Source organism: Siphateles boraxobius, unplaced genomic scaffold (assembly GCF_051911475.1).
Source record: "Siphateles boraxobius isolate OS27281-9 unplaced genomic scaffold, OSU_SipBor_1 22, whole genome shotgun sequence".
Lineage (NCBI taxonomy): Eukaryota > Metazoa > Chordata > Actinopteri > Cypriniformes > Leuciscidae > Siphateles > Siphateles boraxobius.
The window spans coordinates 7,873,001-7,898,143 of NW_027508833.1; the positions used below are offsets into that span (position 1 = coordinate 7,873,001).

Genomic DNA, 25,143 nt, shown 5'->3' on the forward strand with positions numbered 1-25,143 from the left:
GTGCACGTAGTCCGGAAACTTCACGCCCATAATTACCTTTACAGGCGAAAGCTGCATGTGCTCCGGTCTAATGTAAATAATGTCAACAGCCTACTGCCGTATCAGTTTGAGCCAGAATCAGACCCAGAAAGCGGCAATGAAGAGAGTCAAGCAGAACCTCCCCACGGCTCTAACAAAACGTTTCTGAATGTTACATTATATTATTATTATTGTATCCTATTCTTTTCTATTCTATTATTATTATATAAGAATTTCGATACGCTGTTACTTGAAAATGCTACTTCTGTTTATAGCTTTTGAGATACGGTTTTCTCCTGATTAAACATTTAATATAACTGAATAAATGACAGAGTAATACCGTTTTTTTAATGTTATTGTTTTATCGATATCATGAACAACCGTTTATCTATTCACAAAACTTAGTTTACTCAGTGTATCGTTTTCTTTAGGTACACGTTTGTCTTACACACACAAAATAGCATCGAACTAACTGGCTACTATAAACAAACAGTGTTGGCATTGGTTTACGTTCTTGATCAAATCGAAAAGTTACGTCATAAAGTATACATGGAAAATACATTTACAAAATTAGTAATAATTACAAATTCAGGTCCAAAATGTTTGTAGGCTACGCATTTGCCATAGACACACGAAATAGCATAACTAAGTGGCTACTAAAGCCAGCGCTGGCATTAGTTTATGTCCTTTACGTCTGAAATTATACATGCAAATACATTTAAAATTATTAAGTCTTACTTACAGGTTGTGGCCCAACAACTGCTGCCTCTGGTTTTAAAGTTGGAACTGCTTCATGTTTTAGTAGATTCCAAACATGATCCAGTAGATTCTGGAAGCGGTCTTCCGTAAAATGCGCAGCACAGAGAACTAAATTACGATTGTAATTTTCAGGAACATAATCAAACATAAACTGTAGCCATTGTTGATGAACTACAGCGTCCGTAGGAAGCCCGAACACAGAAGACTGAAAGACTGAGTGAAAATAACACACTTTCGACGGCATGGCTACTGCTCTCCACTACAACTCTTCCTCTTCGACAAAGCAGCAGAAATATGGCCATGCCCCCTTTTTTGCATATTCCGGAGGGAGGGTTGATTATGGGTTAGTTACGTATAAAACCCGGGAGTATCTCGTTGTAGTCCCATTCGAGTCGTTTTTGTAGGCATTAAACTTCCTGATTTTTAAAAGACGATATCTCTGCTTACGTTGAACTTTCAGCAACTTTGCAGATACTGTTCATGCACCAACAGCAACATTACACACTATTTAAAATTAAAAAAGTGAAATTGCAATCAACCACCCCTTTTAACAAATGTCAGTTGACTGGGAAGATTTTAAAACGAGCCGCTCATTCATAAATACACAAGATACACAACGAGTGCAGCGCTGAAAAAAGGGCTACATAAGGTCTATATTCTGCATAATTAGATGAATTTAAATAAACACTGACAAAAAACTTTTAAGACGATATGATTGTATATATAACATTGATATGCGTGATCACGTGGATTTAGACCTACCTATATTGTATTTATATAAAGCGTTCACACATAAAAATGTACATAAATAAATTGCTGGCAAATTTGTTTATTTCCCGTCGTCTAAATCAGGCTTATATAAATATCAGGAAACACGATTCCTGGCTGCATGTATATATCTGTGGATCACTGGATCTTTGATAAGTTGTAAGGAACACTATATCGAGTTCAACCTTTAGTTTAAACTGATAATTATTTGTTTTACTTGCGTTTTCACAGTTTCCCCATATTAAATCCAGTCTTGCAGCAGCTCTTCTTCCACTCAGTGCGGCTGAGAGAGTGTTCCCGCGGGAAAGTGACGTCAGTGCATATATACAGTATAGCTGACCAATGAAGTATTTTGTTTATACTGTATATATATATATGTAAGCTAATATTCATCCTTGCAGATCACTAAAGGTTTGACGCAGGAGCTCAACCGCCTGTATTCTCTCTTCTGCTCACGAAACCCTGAATTTGAGAGGAAAGGCGGCAAAGTGTCCATCATCTCCCATTCACTGGGCTGCGTGATCACCTTTGACATCATGACGGGCTGGGATCCGGTGCGCTTCTGTCTACAGGAACATCACGATCAGCTGCAGGGGGAAGACTTACACTGGATGAGTTACGGAGAGCGCCTCCTGCTGGAGGAAGTGCAGCTTACCAGACAAAGGTGCTGCTGGTTCATACGTCTAAGATCATTTAAAGCATCCTCATGTTAAGTGCAACATAATCTATATATAGTGCTGTTCACTATTGTTTCATAGCAGCGTTACAATAGTGTACATTTTATTAATGAAACTGATAAAAAAATTTGACTTTTTTTTTATGACTAGATCACATTGGCATCATTAAACACTAGCTGTGACTATATCATCATGCATTATTGGTGATGAGACTGATAAGACTAAAATGTAGTTAAAGTCCCCCTGTAGTCAATCATTTTATCGGTTAAAACTCATCTTTGATCACCAAAATGACATTTTTAAATGAGAAAGGAAAAAAACGTCTTCGTGCCTTAAAACAGCTTGAATGTAACTCGACACCCTTGCCTCATTTAGTATACGTGGTTTATGAATATGCAAATTAGCCACGCCTCCACTCACTCACAGCAGCTCAGAGATCCACTTGTTGACGATTACACGTTGATCTGGTACGAGGTAGTTTGTGACTTCAGAAACACCAGCGATTACAGTGTTTTTGGGACGGTCTTTGGTTCACTCTAGTTTTAAAGCTACAATAAAGATTTTTGTAATAAAATATCCAAAAATCACTTGCACAGTGTGATATATTTCCTTCAGATTTACCTCACAAGTTTCATTCGTCTGATAAACTGATCTGTGTGAGTAGTAAGTCTGCACTTGTGGGTAGTTCGGTAGAATGAAATGTCCTTATTCCTTTATATCCGCGGGACTTGTGTGTGGCACTGATATCTGTCTCTCATTAGCAACGCCCTGCTTCATACCACAGTCATGTTAAAAACATCAATGCATTCACTCATCCATAAACATTATTAGATCCATCGGCATGACTACAAGTTCCATGATTCCGCTTATCACTGCGTCATCAACCTACGCCTTTGTTATTGTAAGAGGTTAGCAACCCCTAGCAGTGAAAAAAATTACAAATTTTCGCTTGGAGAAAATACTCAGCATTGGTGTTGACTTATGGATTTTTGACTTAAAGCATATTAAAGGGCACCTATTATGCCCCTTTTTACAAGATGTAATATTGGTCTCGGGTGTTCCCAGAATGTATTTGTGAAGTTTCAGCACAAAATACCCCACAGTTATTTTATTATAACCATTGAAAATGTCATTTTTGGGGCCTGTTTTAAAAAGAGCTGTTTTGGTGTGTACCACCTTAAATGTAAATGAGCTGCATATCCCCGCCCTGCCTGTGGATGAGGGCGTAACTTGCATAGGCTACCTATGGCAATAAACAGTCGGTAGAAGCAGAATGACTGAGAGTAGAGACCCGCTGTTTTGTATGGCATTCAGCCGTGCATGTTTGAACCGGAATCAGACCCAGATGATGAAGAGACTCTGGCAGAAGAAACACAAATGAGAATGGACCAGGATGTCTCGGAATGGTTATTTGATACATTTATGTACTTGCAGAGTTGTAATCGCGTCCCCTGGATGTGCAACACAGACACACACAAGCTGTGATGACGTTGGCGCAATCTTTTGAAACTACAAACACAAATACTGTGATAACGTTTGCTACGTACAAACGAAATTACATTTATGCGAGGGACCTGTTGCGTCATGTTTACATTACTTGTCGTACAGGTGCTTATGTGGCAAATGTGAGAAGGCTACAGAACAAGAAAATAAAATCCATCCACTGCGTTTTCAGTGGCTCTGATGTCGGAAGAAAGTGAAAACTACTATGAACATTATTACATCCCATAACAGAACAGTTATGTTTCTTATGGGTCTATGCCAAAACCACAGTGTCAATCAAACCACGTCGGTGGGGCATGCTCAATTCTACGTCACACTGAGCCGAATCTTAGAACAGCTCGTTCTGAGAAGTGCTTATGATTTATTGAGATTGTAAAAAAAACACTGGGTGGATTTTTATCATTCTAGGGTGGTTTTGCTCACACACTGCCAACACACATTTATGTTCAAACTTTTTTGAACTTTGAATTTTGCATAATAGGTGCCCTTTAAAAACACCACATAGACATATACAGGTGAAACTCGAAAAATTATCTAAATTGAATTTGGGGTTTTCATAAGCTGTAAGCCATAATCATCATAAATATAACTTTTGCACGATAATCTAATTTTTCGAGTTTCACCTGTAAACAAACATTTAAAAGGTGGATTTTCACCACAGGGGGACTTTAAAAGAATATATTTTCTTCCCAGTGATTTACTACTTATGTTTGCAATCTGGCAACCATGCACTTGCGCTCTACACTACAGAAAAAGCATACAGTAGATGATCTGAAAACACAAACATTCTGTTCAAATGAAAGTGTAGCAACTGCATGGTGACACCCTAGCATTGTGAAACTGAGTTTTGCGTAGACAAGCACCACTCACACTTTAGAAAAAGTCAAAATCTAGTCTTGTAATTAATCAATGTCTGTGACAGGTTACGAGAACTGCAAGATCAGCTTCAGGGCCTCAAGGCATCGAAACCTGCACCCTTCCCTACGTTAAAGTTTAAGGTGATGTAGTGACATTAACATGGTGATCAGCTAAAGTAACACATCTGTACCTCAATACAGTCAAACCAAAATTTATTCAGACACCTTCAACATTTCTCACACTATCACAGTTTATTCACTATAGTTTAGAAAATGGTAATACAATATGACAACAACTCAGACTAACAGAAGGATGGACAAAACCAGTAAAACATCAACTGATCTGATAACTGTCTCACAGATGAATTATGTTGAATATCTGTCAGCTGTTAAATTAAACTACACAATTAGATAATACCAGTTTAGCTCAACAAATTACCAAGCGATGCTTCACATTTTTCAGTCTGTGGTGTAAAAAGATCACATTAGCAATTAAAGAAAAAAACACTTCAGCAAAACATGGTCAGGTCAAAGTGTCTGAATAATTTTTGGTCCCAAATGTTTATAAGTTTTACTGGTAGTCGCTGTATGAATAATTTTTGGGTATGTCACAGTTTATTTTGCTCTCCTCACTTACATAAATGAGCTATATTGTCCTGCACCCCCTAGTAAAAAATATCTGGTGTCTGATTAATTTTTGGTTTGACTGTATAATGAAGCTCCATAATTAATTTGCAGGTGGAGAACTTCTTCTGCATGGGTTCTCCTCTGGCTGTGTTCCTGGCTTTGAGAGGGATTAGGCCTGGAAACACCGGTGATCAGGATCACATCATGCCCAAGTCCATCTGCCAGCGCCTCTTCAACATCTTCCACCCGACAGACCCTGTGGTGAGATGACGACACTGCATTTCACTCTGTGACTTTGCTATTCATTTGAGGAGAGTGGAATGATTTGGCATTTTTGTAATAATTGTTTCACTGTATTGCAGGCCTATCGACTGGAGCCTCTTGTTTTAAAGCACTATAGCAACATCGCTCCTGTCCAAATACACTGGTGAGTCTTGATTTGTTATTGTTTAAGTATAGTTTATACTAGTCAGGGAAATGTATGTGTATGCTTATGCATAAATGTTACATTTTATTTCCTCTTTTTTTATTTGTCCTTATTGTAGAATTGCTTAAAGCAGTGGTTCTCAATCTTTTATTCTCGTTGTCCAACACCAAATTTGAGCCCCATATATATTTTTTAACTTTGTTATAACTCTTTTTAACAGACACTGGGAGTGTTGGTGTCTTACATTAACTAACCACCACTATTCAGTTTATGATTTCAGAATGTTCAAGAACTGTGCTTAAAAAAAAAAAAAATAGTTATTGAGAGAGGAAAAAAAGATGTTGATTATTTTTTTTGTGTTTTTACCATTTTAATTTAGATTATGGAAACACTTTACAATAAGGTTAATTAGTTAACATAAGTTAACTACCTTAGTTAACATAAACTAAGAATGAACAATGCTTCTTCAGCCTTTAATAATCTTAGTTAATGTTAATTTCAACTTTTACTAATACATTATTAAAATCAAAGGTTGTATTTGTTAACATTAGTTAATGTACTGTGAACTAACATGAACAAACAATGAACTGCTGTATTTTTATTAACTAAAATTAACAAAGGTTAATAAATACTGTAACACATGTATTGCTCATTTTTAGTTAATTTAGTTAATACATTAACTAATGTTAACTAATGAACCTTATTGTAAAGTGTTACCTAGATTATTAATTTAGAGTTTTGAATATACATTACTGGTATATAGGAGGTTGGAATAATGGCAGGATGCACCATTTCTCCACTGACTTTTACCATGGCAATGGAAGTAATCATTAGGGCATCAAGATGGGTAGTAGGAGGAGAGCGCTTGGCTTCTGGGATGCAACTACCATCAATCAGAGCATACATGGATGACATGAAAACCATGACTACAACAGTATCCTGCACTAATCGGTTATTGGGGAAGTTAACAGATAATATCGAATGAGCACGAATGCAATTTAAGCCCTCTAAATCAAGGAGCATCTCGATAGTTAAAGGAAAGGTAGTAGATAAAACATTCTTCATTAATGGTGAGGCAATACCAAAAGTTTCTGAGAAGCCAGTGAAGAGTCTTGGGAGATGGTACGATGGGGATCTAAAGGACACAGTTCGAGTGGGAGAAGTTAGACGACAAGCAGTGGAAGGGTTGAAGAGCATAAACAGCTGTGCTCTACCAGGCAAACTAAAACTCTGGTGCTTTCAGTTTGGTCTACTGACAAGGTTGCTGTGGCCACTGACTGTGTACGAGGTTTTTTTGACAACAGTGGATAAGCTGGAAAGCGTTAAGTTCATACATCAGGAAATGGTTGGGAGTTCCACGCTGCCTCAGCTAGTGGGACTTTATAGTAAAGGAGTATTGCAGCTGCCAGTCTCTGCTTTAACCGAGGACTTTAAGGGTGTCAAGGTCAGACTCGAAATGACTTTAGCTGAGTCACGCGACAAATGTGTAAGGGAGGCAGCCCCTGTGGTAAAAACTGGTAGAAAGTGGTCAGCAAAGAAATCTGTAGTAGAGGCAAAGGCTGACCTTCAAATTGGGGATATCGTGGGACAGGTACAGCATGGAAGAGGGGATTTTGGGCTCAGTTTAGCTCCTCCTATATGGCACAAGGCAGGCCCAGCTCAAAGGAGGAAGCTGGTAGTCAACGAGGTGCGAAAGCAGGAGGAGAGGATGAGATGTATAAAGGCCATTTCCCAGGCCAAGCAGGGAAAGTGGATGAGATGGGAGAGTGTGGAACAACGCAAAATGGGCTGGCAAGATCTTTGGTCAATGGAAGAGAGTAGGATCAGTTTCCTTATCAGGTCAACATATGATGTTCTCCCATCACCGCAGAACCTAAACCTCTGGGTAGGAGAGGATCCCTCTTGTCCTTTGTGTTCATCACCTGCCACATTAAGGCACATTTTGACAGGATGTAAGGTGGCCAAGGTCGGTTTACTTGGCGCCATGACTAAGTATTGCGATCTTTGGCTTTAGCATTGGAAGGCAAGCGTAGTATGACCAATAAGTTGCCGCCTGTTCTAGCAAAACATTACACGCAGAAGACAATATTCCTCAGGCGAGCAACCACAAAGAAAAGGTGCTAACACCGATTCTCGGCCAGGACAACTGGAAGCTGCTAGGGACTGGAAGATGCTGGCTGATCTTGATCAACGGCTTATTTTTCCACCTGAGATTGCCACCACTAACCTACGACCAGATATTGTTTTTTGGTCTGGATCAACACGCTTTGCTCAACTGATAGAGTTAACAGTGCCATGGGAGGATGCGGTAGATGAGGCATATGAGAGGAAGAAACTGCGGTATGCTCATCTGGCCACTGAAGCAGAACATCGAGGATGGAGAGTCCAGGTTTATCCAGTGGAAGTGGGTTGTCGAGGTTTTGTGGCACACTCTACAACCCGGTTCCTCAGAGACGTCGGATTCAGTGGCCAGCAGCAGGAGGGATGTAGAGGTCAGTAAGCTGGGCTGAGTTGAGTGGGGGACGGAGGGGGGTGACTCTGGGACGCCAGAGTCACTGTCGAGCCCTCTTGAGGTGTCGTGGGCTAGTCGACGAAACACTGAGGATTGAAGGTGCCCACTTGAAGACCCTAGAGATGTCCCCTACTCAGCTCAATCCAGACGGTTGTCATGGGGGGACCGCACTGTGGTTGCAGCCGTTGTGTGTGCTGACGCGTGTTAACACTAGACAGAAGGAGATTTACATCACCATATGGAAAGAAGCGTAAATGGATGGGAGAAGCATAGGCTACTGTAATGCTATGTCTTAGTTGGTGCTTATCTTGGCGAAAGCTGAGTACAACTGATTTTTAACATCTACTCTCGTGTAATGGAAATCATTACTGGTCAGAAGATTTTTAAAAAATATTTTTAAAAGAAGTCTCTTATGCTCATCAGTTTTTTTGATCGAAGATACATTAAAAACAGAAATATTTTGACATATTACAGTTTAAAATAAGTTTTCTATGTGAATATATTGTGTAATGTAATTTATTCCTTTGATCAAAGCTGAATTTTCTTCATCATTACTCCAGTCTTCAGTGTCACATGATCATTCAGAAATCATTCTAATATGATGATTTGATGCTCTGTTTTTATTATTATTTTTCAGTTTTTATTGTTATTATTGCTGATGATCAATCATTAATAATGGTTCCAATATTAATGTTGAAAACAGTTTTTGCTGGGTTTTTTTGTTATTTTTTTACATTTTCTTCTGAATTCTTTGTTGAATAGAAAGTACAAAAGAACAGCATTTATTTGAAATAGAAATCTTTACTGTCTTTTTTGATCAATTTAATACATCATTGCTGAAAATCATCATCATAGAGTGATTTCTGAAGGATCATGTGACACTGAAGACTGGAGTAAGGATGATGAAAATTCAGCTTTGATCACAGGAATAAATTAGTTTAACAATATATTCACACATATATTCAGTTATTTAAAATGGTAATTATTTTTCATAATGTCACTGTATTTACTCTATCTTTGATCAAAATATTGTGAGCAGAAGACACTTCTTTCAAAATCATTAAAAAAAAATGTATTCCAATCTTTTGACCAGTAGTGTATTAATATTATTATTAATTTAAATTTAAATATGTTTGTAAGTTTGCTGTGGGCCACAGACCCCTAGTTGAGAATCACTCTCCTCTGAGTTTAAAGGTTACATTTGCAATAATTCTATATGTTGGGATTTTCTGATATGATTTTGAATGTTGATTTTGATGTTGCTTTGTAGGTGTAACACCACCAACTCCAGTCCATATGATGAGATCAGACCCACATATATAAACGTCAGTAACGACACAGACAACAGTCCCAGCACCTCACCTATCCTGGCCAGTCGACACTACGGAGAGTCCATCACCAACCTGGGCAAGGCCAGCATACTAGGTACATCTGACAAACGCATGAATAAGCTTCTCTAGGTATTCCTCAGACACAAAGGATCTGATTCGCACTATGCTTTTTGGATGGTAGTTGGCTGATTTAGTAATGGCTTCTGAAGCTTAGGATGACACCAAGATTCCTGACTTCATGTTTAGTTTTTAGACCCCTGGTGTCAAGATAAGCATATACCTTTGATACTTCATCTTTTTGCCAAATACGACTACCTGTTTTATCTTTATTTAACTGAAGAAAGTTTTGGCACATCCAGTTGCTAAATACAAAGTTCTGTCACGAAACTCTAGATGGCGCAGACTGATAGGTCCTTTAACTGAATCCGCTCGCAATCACATCATTCTCTATAGGACACAGCTGATTGGTTCCTGCTGTATCAGTAGCCAATGAGCTCGCTGCTCAACCTTCAAATATTTGGTAGCATTTGCTGAAGCAGTTGCTGCGTGCTTTCAGAAACCCTCCACCTGTATAGATATGCTACAGGCAATTCATGTGCAGTATTGTACAGTAGCAGCATATCTTACCTGCTCACAACAGTGTGTGGTGGATGGATTTGCATTAGCAAGTCCTGTACTTGCTCTATAGCAGCATGGTGACAAAGCTAGGTAGATATGGGTGTCATCTGCATAGCTGAGATGAGCAATATTGTTGTTTTGAATTATTTGGCCTAACGGGAGCATATACACACTGAAGAGTAGAGGCGCATGGATTGAACAGTGTTTAACTCAATGTGTCAAAGCAGTCCAGTCAGATTCATAACTGCCTATGCTCACAAAGTAGCCTCTGCCTTCTAAATTGAGCTAAATAATGACCTTCCCAGTCTGTTGAGGAGTATATTGTGACCTCTGGAAGCATCTCTTTCAATCGTTTAGTCTGTATAGGGTCTAACATACAAGTTGTCGATTTAGATGAGTTAACGATTTTGCTAAATTCTTATTCTCCTATAGCAACAAATGAATCAAATTTTTCCTCAGGGAGACTACAATGCACTCCCTGATGCGATACTGTAGTAAACGGTTGCATAGTTATAATTTTGTCCCTGATATTATTGATCTTATAAGTGAAGAAGTTCATAAAGTCATTACTGCTGTGTTTCTTGGAAACTTCTGGGCTTGACGTTTTCTTTTTCGTTAGTTTAGCCACTTTTTCAAATAAATACCTAGGATTATGTTTATTTTCTTCTAATAGGGTTGAAAAATAAGCAGATCTAGCAGCTTTTAAAGCCTCTCTGTAAGCAATCGAGCACTCCTTCCATGCAATCCGAAATAACTCTAGTTTTGTTTTCTTCCAGCTGCGCTCCATTTTTCTGGCTGTTCTCTTAAGGGCCCGGGTGTGCTCGTTGTACCACGGCGTTGGACTATTTATTTTAATCTTCTTTAAGCGCAGCGCAACTGCGTCTAAAGTGCTGGAAAAGAGAGAGTTAAAAGTTTCTGTTGCGAGTTCTTCTAAGCTATCTGGGATGCTGAAATGAAACTGATCAGGAAGATTATTGATAAAGCAATCTTTCGTGGCAGAAGTGATAGGTCTAACATATTTATAACACGGAGTCGGCTTTGCAGCCTCGGCTAAATGTAATTTACATGAGACTAGATAATGATCTGAGATGTCGTCGCTCTGCTGCAGTATTTCAACAGCATCAACATTGATTCCATGTGATAATATTAGATCTAGAGTATGATTACGACAATAATTAGGTCCTGACACGTGTTGTCTAACTCCAATGGAGTTTACAATGTCTTTAAATGCCAATCCCAATGCATCTTTTTCATTATCTACATTTATATTAAAATCACCAACAATTAGTACTTTATCTGCAGCCAAACTAATTCTGATAGAAAGTCAGCAAACTCTTTGATAAAGTCTTTATGGTCCCCTGGTGGCCTGTATACAGTAGCCAGCAGAATTTTCAAACGTGATTTATCGTTTACACTATATATTTTTACATTAAGCACCAACACTTCAAAAGAAGTATATTTAAAACTAGATTTCTTAGTGGTTTTGAAAATATTACTATAAATTACAGCAACACCTCCTGCTTTGCCTTTCGGACGAGGTTCATGTTTATAACAGTAATCTTGCGGGGTGGACTCATTTAAAGTAAAGTAATCGTTTGGTTTTAGCCAGGTTTCTGTCAAACACAGCACATCTAGGTTATAATCTGAAATCATATCATTAACATTAAGTGCATTTGAAGTAAGGGATCGAATATTCAGCAACCCAAGCTTTATCGTTTGCTCATCTGTAAAATATGTTTTTTATATGTTGAACATCAATTAAATTTTTAACCTTAGATAGGTTTGGAAGTTTTTTGTATTTCCAAATTCGGGGAACAGACACAGTCTCTATATGATGATATCTAGGTGAAAGAGCCTCTATGTGATGGGATTTATCTGACCTTGGTGACGCGAGGCCGCTTGCAGACGGTCGGTTTAGCCAGTCTGTCTGCTTCCTGACCTGAGCCCCAGATTGTCATGTTTTATTTCTCAGACTATGAGCCAAATTACTAGAGAGAAGAGCAGCACCATCCCAGGAGGGATGAATACCATCTCTTTTCAACAGGCCAGGTTTGCCCCAAAAACTTTTCCAATTGTCTACGAATTCTATATTATTTTGCGGACACCACTTTGACAGCCAGCCATTGAGTGAACACAATCTACTAACTATCTCATCACTCCTTCGGACAGGAAGGGGGCTAGAGCAAATTACAGTGCCTGACATCGTGCTTGCAAGTTCAAACACCTCTTTAATGTTAATTTTGGTGATCCCCGACTGGCAAAGTCGAACATCATTAGTGCCGACGTGAATAATAATCTTAGAGAATTTACGATTAACATTAGCCAGCACTTTTAAATTTGCTTTGATGTCAGGCGCGCTGGCTCCCGGCAAACATGTGACTATGCTGGCTGGTGTCTCTATTTTCACGTTCCGTATAACAGAATCGCCAATTACCAGGGCACAATCAACAGAATTCTCAGTCGGTGTTTCACAGAGTGGGGCAAATCGATTTGTTGTGGTAATCGGAACGGAAGAGTGGTTTTTTTGATCCGCGACTAGAGCGATCCCTCACTGTCACCCATCTGCCTGGCTGCACAGGCAATAATTCAGCCGGAACCGGATCATGTAAAGGGTTCACTATGCTAGGCGCATCCAAAATAGTATCTAAAGCTCTTGCACACTTACTATCCTCAATTAAAGTTTGGATGCGTGTCTCTAGTTCTGAAATCTTCTCCGTCAGCCTGACTGTTTCCTTGGATTTATCACATATATATCCTATATTGCTGACGGGGAAGGCTATACTAAACATGTGGCATGAAGTGCAGGTGACAATAAAAGGACAAGACATTACTCACCGTGTTTGTTGACTGATTCTTACTCACCTGGGCTTTTATGAACTCAGTGGCGCGGGCGAGCGCGAGAAAAATAAATAAATAAACTGAGCGCGCGGGTGGCGCGTTAACAGACTAGCGAGTTACTAGTGTGTCGTGCTAAGAATAACGGAAGCTAGTGAATGATAAGTAAGCTGTAATTAGTAGTATAAACAATTAGAAATGATAGTAAATGATGGTTCAAAACAGAAAGAAATACGAAGCTAATACGAGGCTTAGACGGAGTTTACAGCCTCGAAGCAAACAAAACTCACAGCACAGCAGGCAGCGAGGCAGACAGGAGCAATCGATTGTTTTGCGTTAAATGACCAGAAAGCCACGCAACCAATTTACACATGGTTTCTCTTAAAGCATATTAAAAACACCACAGAGACATATAAACAACATTTAAAAGCTTGATGTTCACCACAGGGGAACTTTAAGGACCTTGGGAAAATACCTAAAATATTATAATTTATTTCTAGCTTTGTTTTCTGCCACATACATTTAGCTTTCCTGCATTTCCTGCATTTTCTGCATTTACTTAGAAGTCTTAAAGTTGCCATGAAACAGAAGTTGCGTTACTCTATTCTTCCCTATTCTGCCGTATAACCAAGTGAAACGCTTCTGGAACTAGAACAAATGTGGGCGGGGCTTGATTGTGTCTGTGGGGAATTGATTGGATGGTTGTGGTTTGCTATTGGCTGATCTCATGTGAGTGACAGGTTATAGCCCTGCCCTCATCATCAGAGAAGAGAAGAGATGCTGCAAGAGTTACTCTGATTCAAGATTACCAGGAGCATAATTTGTTTTAAAACAATGATGTCAACGGATAAATCATTTATTATCGTCTAATGTCGCTGAATATTCGGCCGATGCTGATCGTTTCATTTACGAACCTTACGGGCCTGTGCCCTTGTATATACCGGCCTATATATGTTGTTGGCCTCTCGATCTAGCACGGAGAAAGCGCAGGAGGAAACGTGGGAAACGGGCTGGGATCTCCATCCGACGGAAAGTCCAGCTCCAAGCTAGTTTTAAAGCTAGCCTCATGTCTCCGATATGGAAGTCGGTCCGAGATGGTTATGCTGTACACTGTTCACTGGATCTCTCCTCGCGCTGGCTTCGCCCCATTCACCTTGCCTACTTGTCTCCGAGCCAATGGCCGGACTCTGCCCTCATCCGCGTTTGTACGCGTCAAGTAGGGGTGAATTATGCGAATCTTCGTCCACTGAGCAGAGCTCAGCTCACCCGCAACATCATTACTCCACCAAAAATGTCTTTGTTAAACGCTCATTCCCTGGTGAATAAGACGTTCTTGCTAAACGTTTTTTTCTTCTCGCACAAGCTGGACTTGTTTATCACGGAATCTTGGACACAGGTGGGAGATTTAAGTCCCTTTTCTGAAGTGGTTCCTAATGACTGCTCGTTTTTTAATTCTCCCCGGGATAACGGTCGTGGGGGTGGCTTGGTGACCATTTTAAAACAGTCTTTCCTCACGCATTGTAAAATGGTCTCTGCAAGGATTTTTTCTAGTTTTGAAGTGCAGTTATTAAGGCTTGAGTGGAATGGCCCTGTTCTGCTAGCAGTGTTGTATTGCCCCCCACATCTTGCAAAGGACTTCATTTTTGTATTTTACTAATTTAATTGATTTGTATTACTTGGTGATTTTAATATTCATGTTTGTTGCCCGTCTAATACTCTTTCAAAGGAATTTTTAAGTGTCATCGAGTCTTATAATTTAGTACAGTGGATAAATTATCCTACTCATATCCACGGCCACACTTTGGATGTAGTGCTTACTAATGGTTTTTCCATCTCTGAGATTGAAATATTGGATACTCTGATCTCTGACTATAAGCCTATTGTATTTAAAGGGTTAGTTCACCCAAAAATGAAAATTAAGTCATTAATTACTCACCCCCATGCTGTACCAACCCCGTAAGACCTTCGTTCATCTTCGGAACACAAATGAAGATATTTTTGATTAAATCTGAGAGGTGGATCACTGCTACATAGGCTGCCTAAGGGAATGAAACTTGACGGCCCAGAAAGTCATTAAAGAACATGTTTAAATATTCCATGTGCCTACAGTGGCTCAACTATAAGTTTATCAAGCGACGAGAATACTTTTTTTCCGAAAAAAACAACAACATAAATAACGACTTTATTCGACTATTCCTTTTCTTCCTTGTGGGCCTGAGACGAGAGTTCAAGAGATTTCCACGACGCATGCGCGAGAACTGAGAAGAGGATGTTCTTCTTCTAATACTTCTTGTTCAGTTCTCTAACTAACCCTTTTAATACAACTACTACAACTAACTAACCCTTTAAATACAATGATCTTTGTCACTCGAGTACTCAAGAAGCCCTCCTTAAAAGCTTACCGACCCATCTCTGTGATTCCATTTATTACAAAGGTTTTGGAAAAAACTGCATTGTGTCAGCTGCATTCATCCCTAATTAAGTCAAATATTTCTGAAATGTTTCAGTCTGGTTTTAAGTATTTTCACAGCACAGAATCTGCTGAGAGTGTTAAATGACATTTTTGTTGCCACTGATGCTGGAGACCCTGTGGTTCTGGTTCTCTTAGACTTATCTGCAGCTTTTGATACTGTCAATCATTCACTGCTCTTATCTAGATTAAACGATGTGGGGCTGAAAGGTTCAGTCTTAAAATGGTCAAAATCCTACTTAACTGATACATATTTTTCAGTCAGGATTGGCAGTGTCACCTCCTCTGCTTCTCTCCTTGAAACCGGACTTCCCCCAGAGCTCTATCTTGTCTCCCTCGCTTTTCTCTCTGTACATGCTCCCTCTTGGCCCGATTCTAGGAAGGCATGGTGTCTCTTTCCATTTTTATGCGGACGATACACAGATCTATTTGCCGATTCAAATAAAATGACCCCTCTGCATTTAAATTTTTAATGGATTGCCTCGATGAGGTAAAGCTCTGGCTGGCAAGCAACTTTCTAACATTAAACAATTCAAAGACTGAGGTTATAGTTTTTGGCCCATCAGACAAATTTGTATTTGACAACTCTTTGGGTAACTTATATGTTTTTAATACAAGCTGCGTACGGAATCTGGGAGTGTTCCTTGACAGTCGATTAACTCTAGAGAAACAGGTGTACTCTGTGGTCGCATCTAACTTTTTTCAACTCCGCCTTCTTGCTAAAATTAAGCACTTAGTGCCAGAAAAATCCCTTGAGACAGCTATTCATGCTTTTATAACATCCCGCTTGGATTACTGTAATTCATTGTACTGCGGCATTTCTAAGTCCCAGCTCTTTCGTCTCCAATTGGTCCAAAATGCTTCGGCCAAATTCCTTATGAAAAGACATAAATTTGATCATGTCACTCCCATCCAGCGAGCTCTCCATTGGTTACCGGTCCAATCTAGGATTGACTATAAAATTCTTCTATGTGTATAAATGTCTGCATCATCTTACTCCAAGTTACCTGTCTGAACTTTTTCATTCCTATTGTCCATCCCGTGACTTAAGATCTAGTAATCTAAATATGCTGTTCCTTGTACTAGGCTCAAACGTAGAGGAGACACCGAGCCTTTTCGGTGGTAGGGCCTAGACTGTGGAACAGCTTGCCGGCACAACTTGGAGTAGCTCCTTCTTTATCAGTTTTTAAATCTCTGCTAAAAACCCATTTCTTTCCTTAGCTTTTAATGCTTGTTAATATCTTTACTCTGTATGTTTGACTTATATTTTGCCTATTTTTTCTTCATTGTTCTCTGTTTTAAATTTGTACATGTAGCTTCTTAGCTGTTTTTCTCTCTAATCTTTATCTTATGCTTGTACAGCACTTTGGTCAGCCTTGTGACTGTTTTAAATGTGCTTTATAAATGAACTGAACTATTATAAATACTGCAATTTTCCATAAAAAATAATTCTTTGATTTCATGGGGACTTTATAGGCAGCAGAAAAAAAAAGAAGAAAAAAGAGAGAGATACTGTGAATTATGACCAATTTTAGAATGAAAAACATTGACAACTGGATTGTAACTGGATCACAGAAAATCCCACACAGTAATAGTCTGCATGACCAGGTGTTGTCTTCTAATCTGTGACCTTGTGTTTGTGCAGGTGCTGCGAGTATCGGCAAGGGCATCGGCGGGATTTTATTCTCCCGTTTCTCTCGCTCACCCAGCCTGCCATCAGCCGGGGATTCTGGGGTGTGTGACAGTGAGGACAGCCAAAGCACTTTCTCATACTCCGCCATATCTCCATCCTCTTCCTCCTCTTTATTCGATGCAGCAGGTGTGTACAGCCAACTGTTTGTGTCTTTTTAATGTGGTGAGATGATGAATCAAACTATAGTGTGAAAGAATCCAATACTTTCCTTAAGCAAGGATGCATTAAATTGATAAAAAAGGGACAGTAATGGAATTTATAATGTTACACAAAATTTATATTTCAAACTAATGCAGTTATTTTGAACTTAATATTAATAAATAAATAAAATATCACAGTTTTCACAAAAATGTACAATGATAATAATCATAAATGTTCCTTGAGAATCAGATCAGCATCAGAATGATTTCTGAAGGATCACGTGACATTGAAGACTGGTAATGATGCTGAAAATGCAGCTTTGATCACGGGAATAAATTACATTTTCACATATATTCACATAGAAAACAGGTACTTTTAAATTGGTAATAATATTTCACTGTTTTTACTGTATTTTTATCAAATAAATGCAACCTTGGTGTGCAGAAGAGAATTCTTTCAAAAATAGATAAAACATCTTAATTATTCCAAACTTTTGTGTGTGTGTGTGTGTGTGTGTGTGTGTGTGTGTGTGTGTGTGTGTGTGTGTGTGTGTGTGTGTGTGTGTGTGTGTGTATTCAAAACTCTAAATTAATAGTCAAAATTAAAATGGTAAAAACACACAAAAACATTTTTTTTTCTCTCTTAACTTTTTTATTTAAGCACAGTTCTTGAACATTCTGAAATCACAAACTGAATCGTGGTCAATTAATTTAATACACAATATATTCACATATATATATATATGTCATATATTCAGTTTTTTAAAATTTTAATTATTTTTCACAATGTTACTGTACTTACTCTATTTTTTTTAATCAAAAATAATGCCACCATAATAAAAATAGTTACAACAAAGTAGAAAAAAACAAACATTATATATGAACCATGAATACACTTTTTTTTTTTTTTAGGGATTCGAGGAGTTTTGTGGTTGAAGTTTTAAAAAGTAACAAATCCTTCCCTCGTGGGTCAATTTGACCCCCATAGGAATGAATGGAATGCGAGGAAAGCTTCAGTAGGAAAGCTTGTTAATATCTTTACTCTGTATGTTTGATTATATTTTGCCTATTTTGTCTTCATTGTTCTCTGTTTTAAATTTGTACATGTAGCTTCTTAGCTGTTTTTCTCTCTAATCTTTATCTTATGCTTGTACAGCACTTTGGTTAGCCTTGTGACTGTTTTAAATGTGCTTTATAAATAAATGAACTGAACAATTATAAATACTGCAATTTTCCATGATACACATAGAAAACCTTTTAGGTTTTTCAGTACACATAGAAAAACCTAAAAATGCTCAAAATTCTAACTAAAAATGCTAAAACTTTACCCCAAATTTTTTTTTTATAAGTTCTACATGTGTATCTGAATGCTTAGGCCGTGTGTCCACCAAAGCGGTTTTTCACGCACCTGGCGTAAAATTCTAATTGTTTTCAATGGGAGCGCCCCGTTTTTTTAAACGCCATGAGCGTAGTAACGAGACACTGAGCGTGTATTTAACGCTCAAGCGCTGAGCGCCCGGCATTTTTTACTGTTTGCCGAGAGTTGAAAAATGTTCAACTTTGGGTAAAACGCTGCGCTCATCACTGTCACTTTTTACACAGCCGTCCAATCACAGTGGAGGAGGGGTGGGACAAATATCACACCGACCAACTGTCAAAACATTCTTTCTGAACAACGACGTCAACCGGCAGAGCTAACCGAACAAAATGGATGAAAATATTTTTTTAGTATGAAACAAATTATCTGCGAAATCAGTTACAAGTAAACTGTGCTGCGGATATTCTGTATCATAGCAACGAATCGTCTCAACTGAAAAAACGCAGCACTGCCAAAACGCTCTCAAGCGCCCACAGCTAGGCGTTTTCAGCAGAGCGTCTAGCTTTTTCAGCCGGCTAAAACCGCTTTGGTGGACACACGGCCTTACTGAAGAACTGACTTTAGGACCCAGCGGAACAACCCTAACCCTAACCCTTGCTCCATATAGAGATATAAGGCCATCTAGTGGCTAAAGTCGTGAAATATCAAGTTTATTATTATATACAAGTTTATATATTATTTTTTTTCCACAAGAGTTCACAAACACACCCAATGTAAGATATTTTGAGCCGAATTAAAAGGGTTAGGCATGAAAGTGTGAAAGTAGAAAGAATTGTGAGGAATGTCCTAAATTAGTATTTATTTGATTTAAATCTAGTAATTTAAAGGAAAACTAAATAAAAAAAATAAAAAAAAATCTCCCAAAAAAATTGCATTAAAAAATAGAAAAAACATTATCAAAATGAAATATAATAACCTTTCTGGACAAAAAAAAAGTATAATTTTAGGGCTTGGGTCATTTTGATCCGTGAGGGAAGGATTTGTTACAAATGCGACGGAAAAGGATCATTCACCTAGAAATAACTTTCTTTCTGCTATTGATTTTGGTTGTTGTGTGTGTCCCAGTTGAGATGGAGCACCGCATGGACTATGAGCTTCGTGAGGGTTTGGTGGAGAGCCGCTATTGGTCAGCTGTGACCTCACACACGGCCTACTGGACGTCCCATGATGTGGCCCTGTTCCTCCTGACCTTCATATACAGGCCTCAGAGCTCAGACCAGGCAGAACACACACACAATAAAGACTGACCCCATCCGGTCCATCCCGAACACTTTAAACAACACTTGGTGCCTCTGAGTTTCTTCCCGAAGCCTTTCCCGTACGGACACAGGCTGGACTATGCAAACATGCAGCGCTGAATCGCGTTAAGAAACTGTAATATTTTTTTACATAATGCAAGTCCAAAGAATGGTATGCAGAGAGTGTGTGCAGTATATGGGTCGAATCAATTTCCTTTTACTTAGTCAGCGGTACATAATAACTCCCTAATAATGAACACCACTTATTTAAATGTCTACTTTTTATAGATATTTTTGTTTTGACTTGAGAAATCAATATCTGTTTCATGCATAACTTATGTTTATTGTTAACACAATTGTATTTTTATGCAGAAGGACACTTGAGTTTCTTCATTGTGCCCTCATAACTATATTATTTAATTATTTTATTGACGTGATTATGAATGGTTATGGATGGCCGGGCATCAGTTTTTATAGCCAAATCATTCCAAGTGTTTGTGAGCAAGTTATAAAGTCTTTACATCTCACAAAACTTGCAATCTAACCTTGACGGGTTTCCGGAAGATTCTCCCTTCACTTGTACTGCCGTTTTAGCGTTAATATGTGCCACGAATAACAACACTATTAAAATGTAGAAGCTAGCTCATGGAAAACATGATATTTAGGCATTAGGGGCTCAAGACTGTTCTCTCATGTAGTTTGATGTTCCTGTTCCTCTGAAGCGTTTGATCTTCAGTCACTATTTACATGTCCATAAAGGTCACATGTTTATGATTCTGATGTTCATCTGCACTTTAACAGCAGAAATGTCCAAGATGTGAAGGACAATAAGTGACATGATAGAGAGCTTGTCTGTTGAGATTGAGACCTGCATGGCTGACATGATCAGTGTTTGTTTATTTTTGTTCCCATTATACTTGTTTTTCCCAGCTTGTTGTTGTTTTATCCCATCAAGTACAGAAACATGTTCTTGTGAACTCATGCTACACTGGATATTCGTAAGCTGCACTGTATATTTTTATTTATAAGTGAAATCTTGGATGTTCAGCGGTGGTAAAATTATTTGCTGTTTTAAGTGGTGCAATTTAACAATCACAAAGTATCAAAAAAAAATTTTTTTATCCAAAGTGACACAAAAGAGGAACAAATCGATTCTTCAAAGAGCCAACAATATTCACAATATCCAATGCAAATATCGGATATTGGAGGCCTGTCATATAAGGTTAAGAGGAGAAAGTCAACATAAATCAATAACGATAACACATATATGGACGTATTACACAAGTTTTTGTTTTACAGGTTTATACACAAACAAAGCTAAGTCTTATCAACATCCTACAGGTTGGGAATCACTGTTGTGCTTTTGTGTGTGAGAGAGAGTGAGTGTGTGTGTCTCCATGTTTGGTTATCTGAACCATCAATCATTTGCTTAAGTGTTTCTCATGTAAGACAAAGAAATAAATAACTTAAGTTTACCTGTTTTTGGCTACAAAGTTTATTTAAGTATTAGTTCATAGCAGCGGGGCAACATTTAATTGCTCTTTCTTTGAACTTTGCTGCTCTTTTCAGTGCTCAAATAATAAATATATATGTATATATAATAGAGTTGTTGAAAAAATCGGTCACTACACAGAAAACATTGATCCAATTCGTGTGTAATCATCATATCTGCAGTTTTTCAGCTTTTATTGAGAGTTGGCCACTAGATGGCAGCTATTACTATTCTCCAGCAACCCATCCTTATTTCAATGCTACTCCTTTTACAGTAGATTTGCATTCACTTTGCTTAAGTTTTAGTAAATGGGTCAATGTTTGTCTCTTTTTATGTCTTACATCTTTGTTACGTCCTATTGACCAAATAGAAAACTTTAGGAACCAGCACTGCAGTGATTTTGCTCGCTGGCATTGTACTCCTGCATAGAGCTGATAAACAACTTTCTCGTTCTGAACAATATAAGAGCCCTTTTCAGAAATTCTACACTTTCAGAGTCACATTAAGTAAGCTCTCATCACTGCACACGCACACACACACACACACACACACACACACACACACACACACACACACACACACACACACACACACACACACACACACACACACACACACACACACACACACACACACACACACACACAGCTTCTCATTTCCCTGCTCTGTTTACACACTAATTAAAACACAGCCTAAAAAGGCAATGGCAGAACAGAGGAGGTTAGAGAAGAGGTTATACATTCTTCTGATGCAGATCCACGGCTCAGGCACACATTCCTTCATGCAGCACCATTCGCATTTGAGCTGGACTGGAAATATTGGGTTATATTCTTATTTTTTATTCATTTATTTTTACATATGAAAACTATTAGCTTAAAAAAAACTTTCTTCAGTTTTGTTCATGCAGGAAAAAAAAATAGAACTAAATCTTTAGATCTAGCAAACCCGAATCAAGCAGAATGAGCAGAAAAGCAAGATAGACAGACAGACAGACATACAGATAAATAAATAGAAAGACAAATAGATAGATAGAAAGACACATAGATAGATAGACATATATATATATATATATATATATATATATATATATATATAGACAGACAGATAAATAGAGAGATAGATAGACAGACAGACATATATATACTGTCTGTATATTTATCTATTTATCTGATTGATTGATTGATTCAGTGTAGGCTACATTTTACTTAAAGTTATTTATAACCACATTTTATTTCCATAATAGGCAGTTCCTACTCCAGTAGTGTAATAATATTCCAGATGGCCTGTTAACTCCTGGATTCACTCCCATAGAAAAGCTGAGAATCACTAATTCGACAATTGTGTATTTTATTAGGCTACTGTTAACTGTTTGTTATCAGCGTGATCGCAATCGTTTAACACAATTAACCCATTCAGAACGGATAATTGGTCGGGCTTTCACAGAAAAGTGAACTGATGCCAATATTCATTAGAAATAGACCTATGATGAGAAAGTGAATGATGACTGGGAAACAAGATCTATCAGTAGGTTTCCACTTTTAATTGCATTGTATTTTTTTTTAGTGCTTAAAGATGTTTTTCAACAGCAAACTAAGAACGTTTTGCTAACATTCACATTAAGTTACGAAAACGTTTCACGAACGAATAAAGCCGATAGGCTATATCATAATTTTATGATCATATTTTGAGAACATTATTAAATAATAGCTGACTTTGGACTTCCTATTAACGAGAACGTTTGTTCATAATAACCTTGTCACATTAGGCAACGTTTGTTGGGATAATGTTCTCAACGATATAATGGCGCAAAACAGTCACTAAGAAAAATAATGGTTTTGTCAATTTTTAGTTAACCAATTAAACAAAAAACTGACGTTACGCTAGTATCCATAAGAAACGTCATTTATCATGAGAAGTGAATGGCGAGCGAGTGAGTGACGTTATCCGAGGGCGGGCTGGAGGAGAGAGAGAGAGAGAGAGAGAGAGAGAGAGAGAGAGAGAGAGAGAGAGAGAGAGAGAGAGAGAGTGTGTGTGTGAGTGTGAGTGAGTGTGTGTGTGTGTGTGTGTGTCTGTGAGAGAGAGAGAGAGAGAGAGAGAGAGAGAGAGAGAGAGAGAGAGAGAGAGAGAGAGAGAGAGAGAACGGCCGCTGGACTCCATTAACGCAAACCCTCCAGGAGCTCCGTCGCTGGACTTTGGCGATTTTCTTCTTTTTCGGGAACCCTCCTCATGATAGGATTAAATACGCGGTCTAAGGAAAGAAAACGCGCAAACTGTTGAAGTTCTGGGAAGTGAAGTGGTGTTTTGTGGATTTGTTTCGGCGTATTTGTGAAGGTTAGTGAACGCTATGATTTCACTCCTCTCAGGATTTGTCTGGCGTAGCTAACGTTACTCCCCAACTCTGTATACAAATAACCCTACGTGTTACTTTGCTTTGTGTTACGTACTCTCGTATCCTACCAAAAAAGCGAGTAAACTAACTTTCGTGGTCGTTTTTGTGTGTTTTCTCTCATTGACCTGGCTGTCTTTATTTAGTTGGCATTTGGAGCGGGGCTGCTGACGTCATCCGAGCCCTAGCTCAGAGATTGACCGTTAGTCACACGAGCTACAGGTTTAATATCATATTTAGGTTTAAATCTGAATTTAAAACTCATCAAAACGTCCAATATGATATTTTGTTGTAGTTTATTGAATTAGGCGGCTGGTATAATTTAACTACTGCATTTAGTTCACACAGACTTCTAGAAATAATACCAATTCCATTCAGATAAAAACGTGACAAACATTACAATGTTTTGCTAAAGCATTTCCAAAGTAAATCTAATGTTTAATAATAATTTAATTTATAGTAATTCTAATGCCCTTATCCACTTGACATACCTGAAGAGCTTTTAATTCAATTTATTTCTAGTTTATTTACACATTTTATCATTGATGAAGTATTATTTTATCTGTGCACATTGGTATTAAAGGGATAGTTCACCCAAAAATGTAAATTCAGTCATTAATTCCTCACCCTCATGTTGTTCCAAACCTGTAAGACTTTTCTTCATCTTCTAAACACAAATGCAGATCTTTTTTAATTAAATGTAAGAGATTACTGTCCCTCCATTGACAGCCTACGCAACTACCACTTTCAAGCCACAAAGGTAGTAAAGACATCATTAAAGTAATCCATGTGACTCCCATGGTTTAACCGCAATTTTATGTATGGACAGGAGTGCATTGTTTGCCCAAAAAAACCCATAATTTACCAATTTATTTTAAAAAATGATTCTCCAATGCACCTTTACCCAACAACGTTTGTTCTCGCATCAACACAACACGCATGTGCCGTGGTGCTCTCATGAATGCGCGTTGGAGATTAATATAAAGTGGTAAATTATGTTTATGAAAGTGGTAGTTGCGTAGACTGTCAATGGAGTGACAAAAACCTCTCATATTTCATTAAAAATATCATTTGTGTTTAGAAGATGAACGCAAGTCTTACAGATTTGGAACATGAGGGTGAGGAATTAATGACAGAATTTAAATTTTTGGGTGAACTAACCATTTAACTCAAAATGTCATGTGCTGTCATTAGTGATTCGATTCCTTTCTGCGAAACCGGTTCTTTCGGACAGTTCGTTTCAATGTTCATAAACCGATTAATCAGTTCCTTACATCATCAAGTAATGATGCCACGACACATTTATTTTCTAACAACTTCAGTTCGATTAATGAAATGTCTCGACCGGTTACTTCATATGAACCGGCTTCAACCGGCTTAAAAGAACGATTCATTCAAGATCAGAACATCACTA

General features: G+C 38.2%; 2 protein-coding genes across 13 annotated transcripts in view; both read left to right on the forward strand.

Annotated features, from left to right (window-relative positions):
* The window catches only part of ddhd1a (DDHD domain containing 1a), a 47,172-nt gene extending 25,846 nt beyond the window's left edge, over nt 1-21,326 (forward strand). For all 9 annotated transcript variants that reach the window (XM_077238551.1, XM_077238547.1, XM_077238542.1 and 6 more), the window contains 7 exons: nt 1,947-2,209; nt 4,648-4,723; nt 5,321-5,470; nt 5,572-5,636; nt 9,419-9,573; nt 17,048-17,221; nt 19,679-21,326. In XM_077238551.1, the coding sequence (XP_077094666.1) occupies nt 1,947-2,209; nt 4,648-4,723; nt 5,321-5,470; nt 5,572-5,636; nt 9,419-9,573; nt 17,048-17,221; nt 19,679-19,860 (1,065 nt within the window). In that variant the 3' untranslated portion in view covers nt 19,861-21,326. The remainder of the gene's footprint in view (nt 1-1,946; nt 2,210-4,647; nt 4,724-5,320; nt 5,471-5,571; nt 5,637-9,418; nt 9,574-17,047; nt 17,222-19,678) is intronic.
* A 1,934-nt stretch (nt 21,327-23,260) lies between these two features.
* Nucleotides 23,261-25,143, forward strand: part of fermt2 (FERM domain containing kindlin 2) — a 101,467-nt gene continuing 99,584 nt past the window's right edge. Inside the window, exon 1 of one of the 4 annotated variants that reach the window (XM_077238580.1) lies at nt 23,261-23,674. The gene's annotated coding sequence lies outside the window, so the exon portion shown is untranslated. The remainder of the gene's footprint in view (nt 23,675-25,143) is intronic. The other 3 variants (XM_077238577.1, XM_077238579.1, XM_077238578.1) reach the window with 3 other exon arrangements.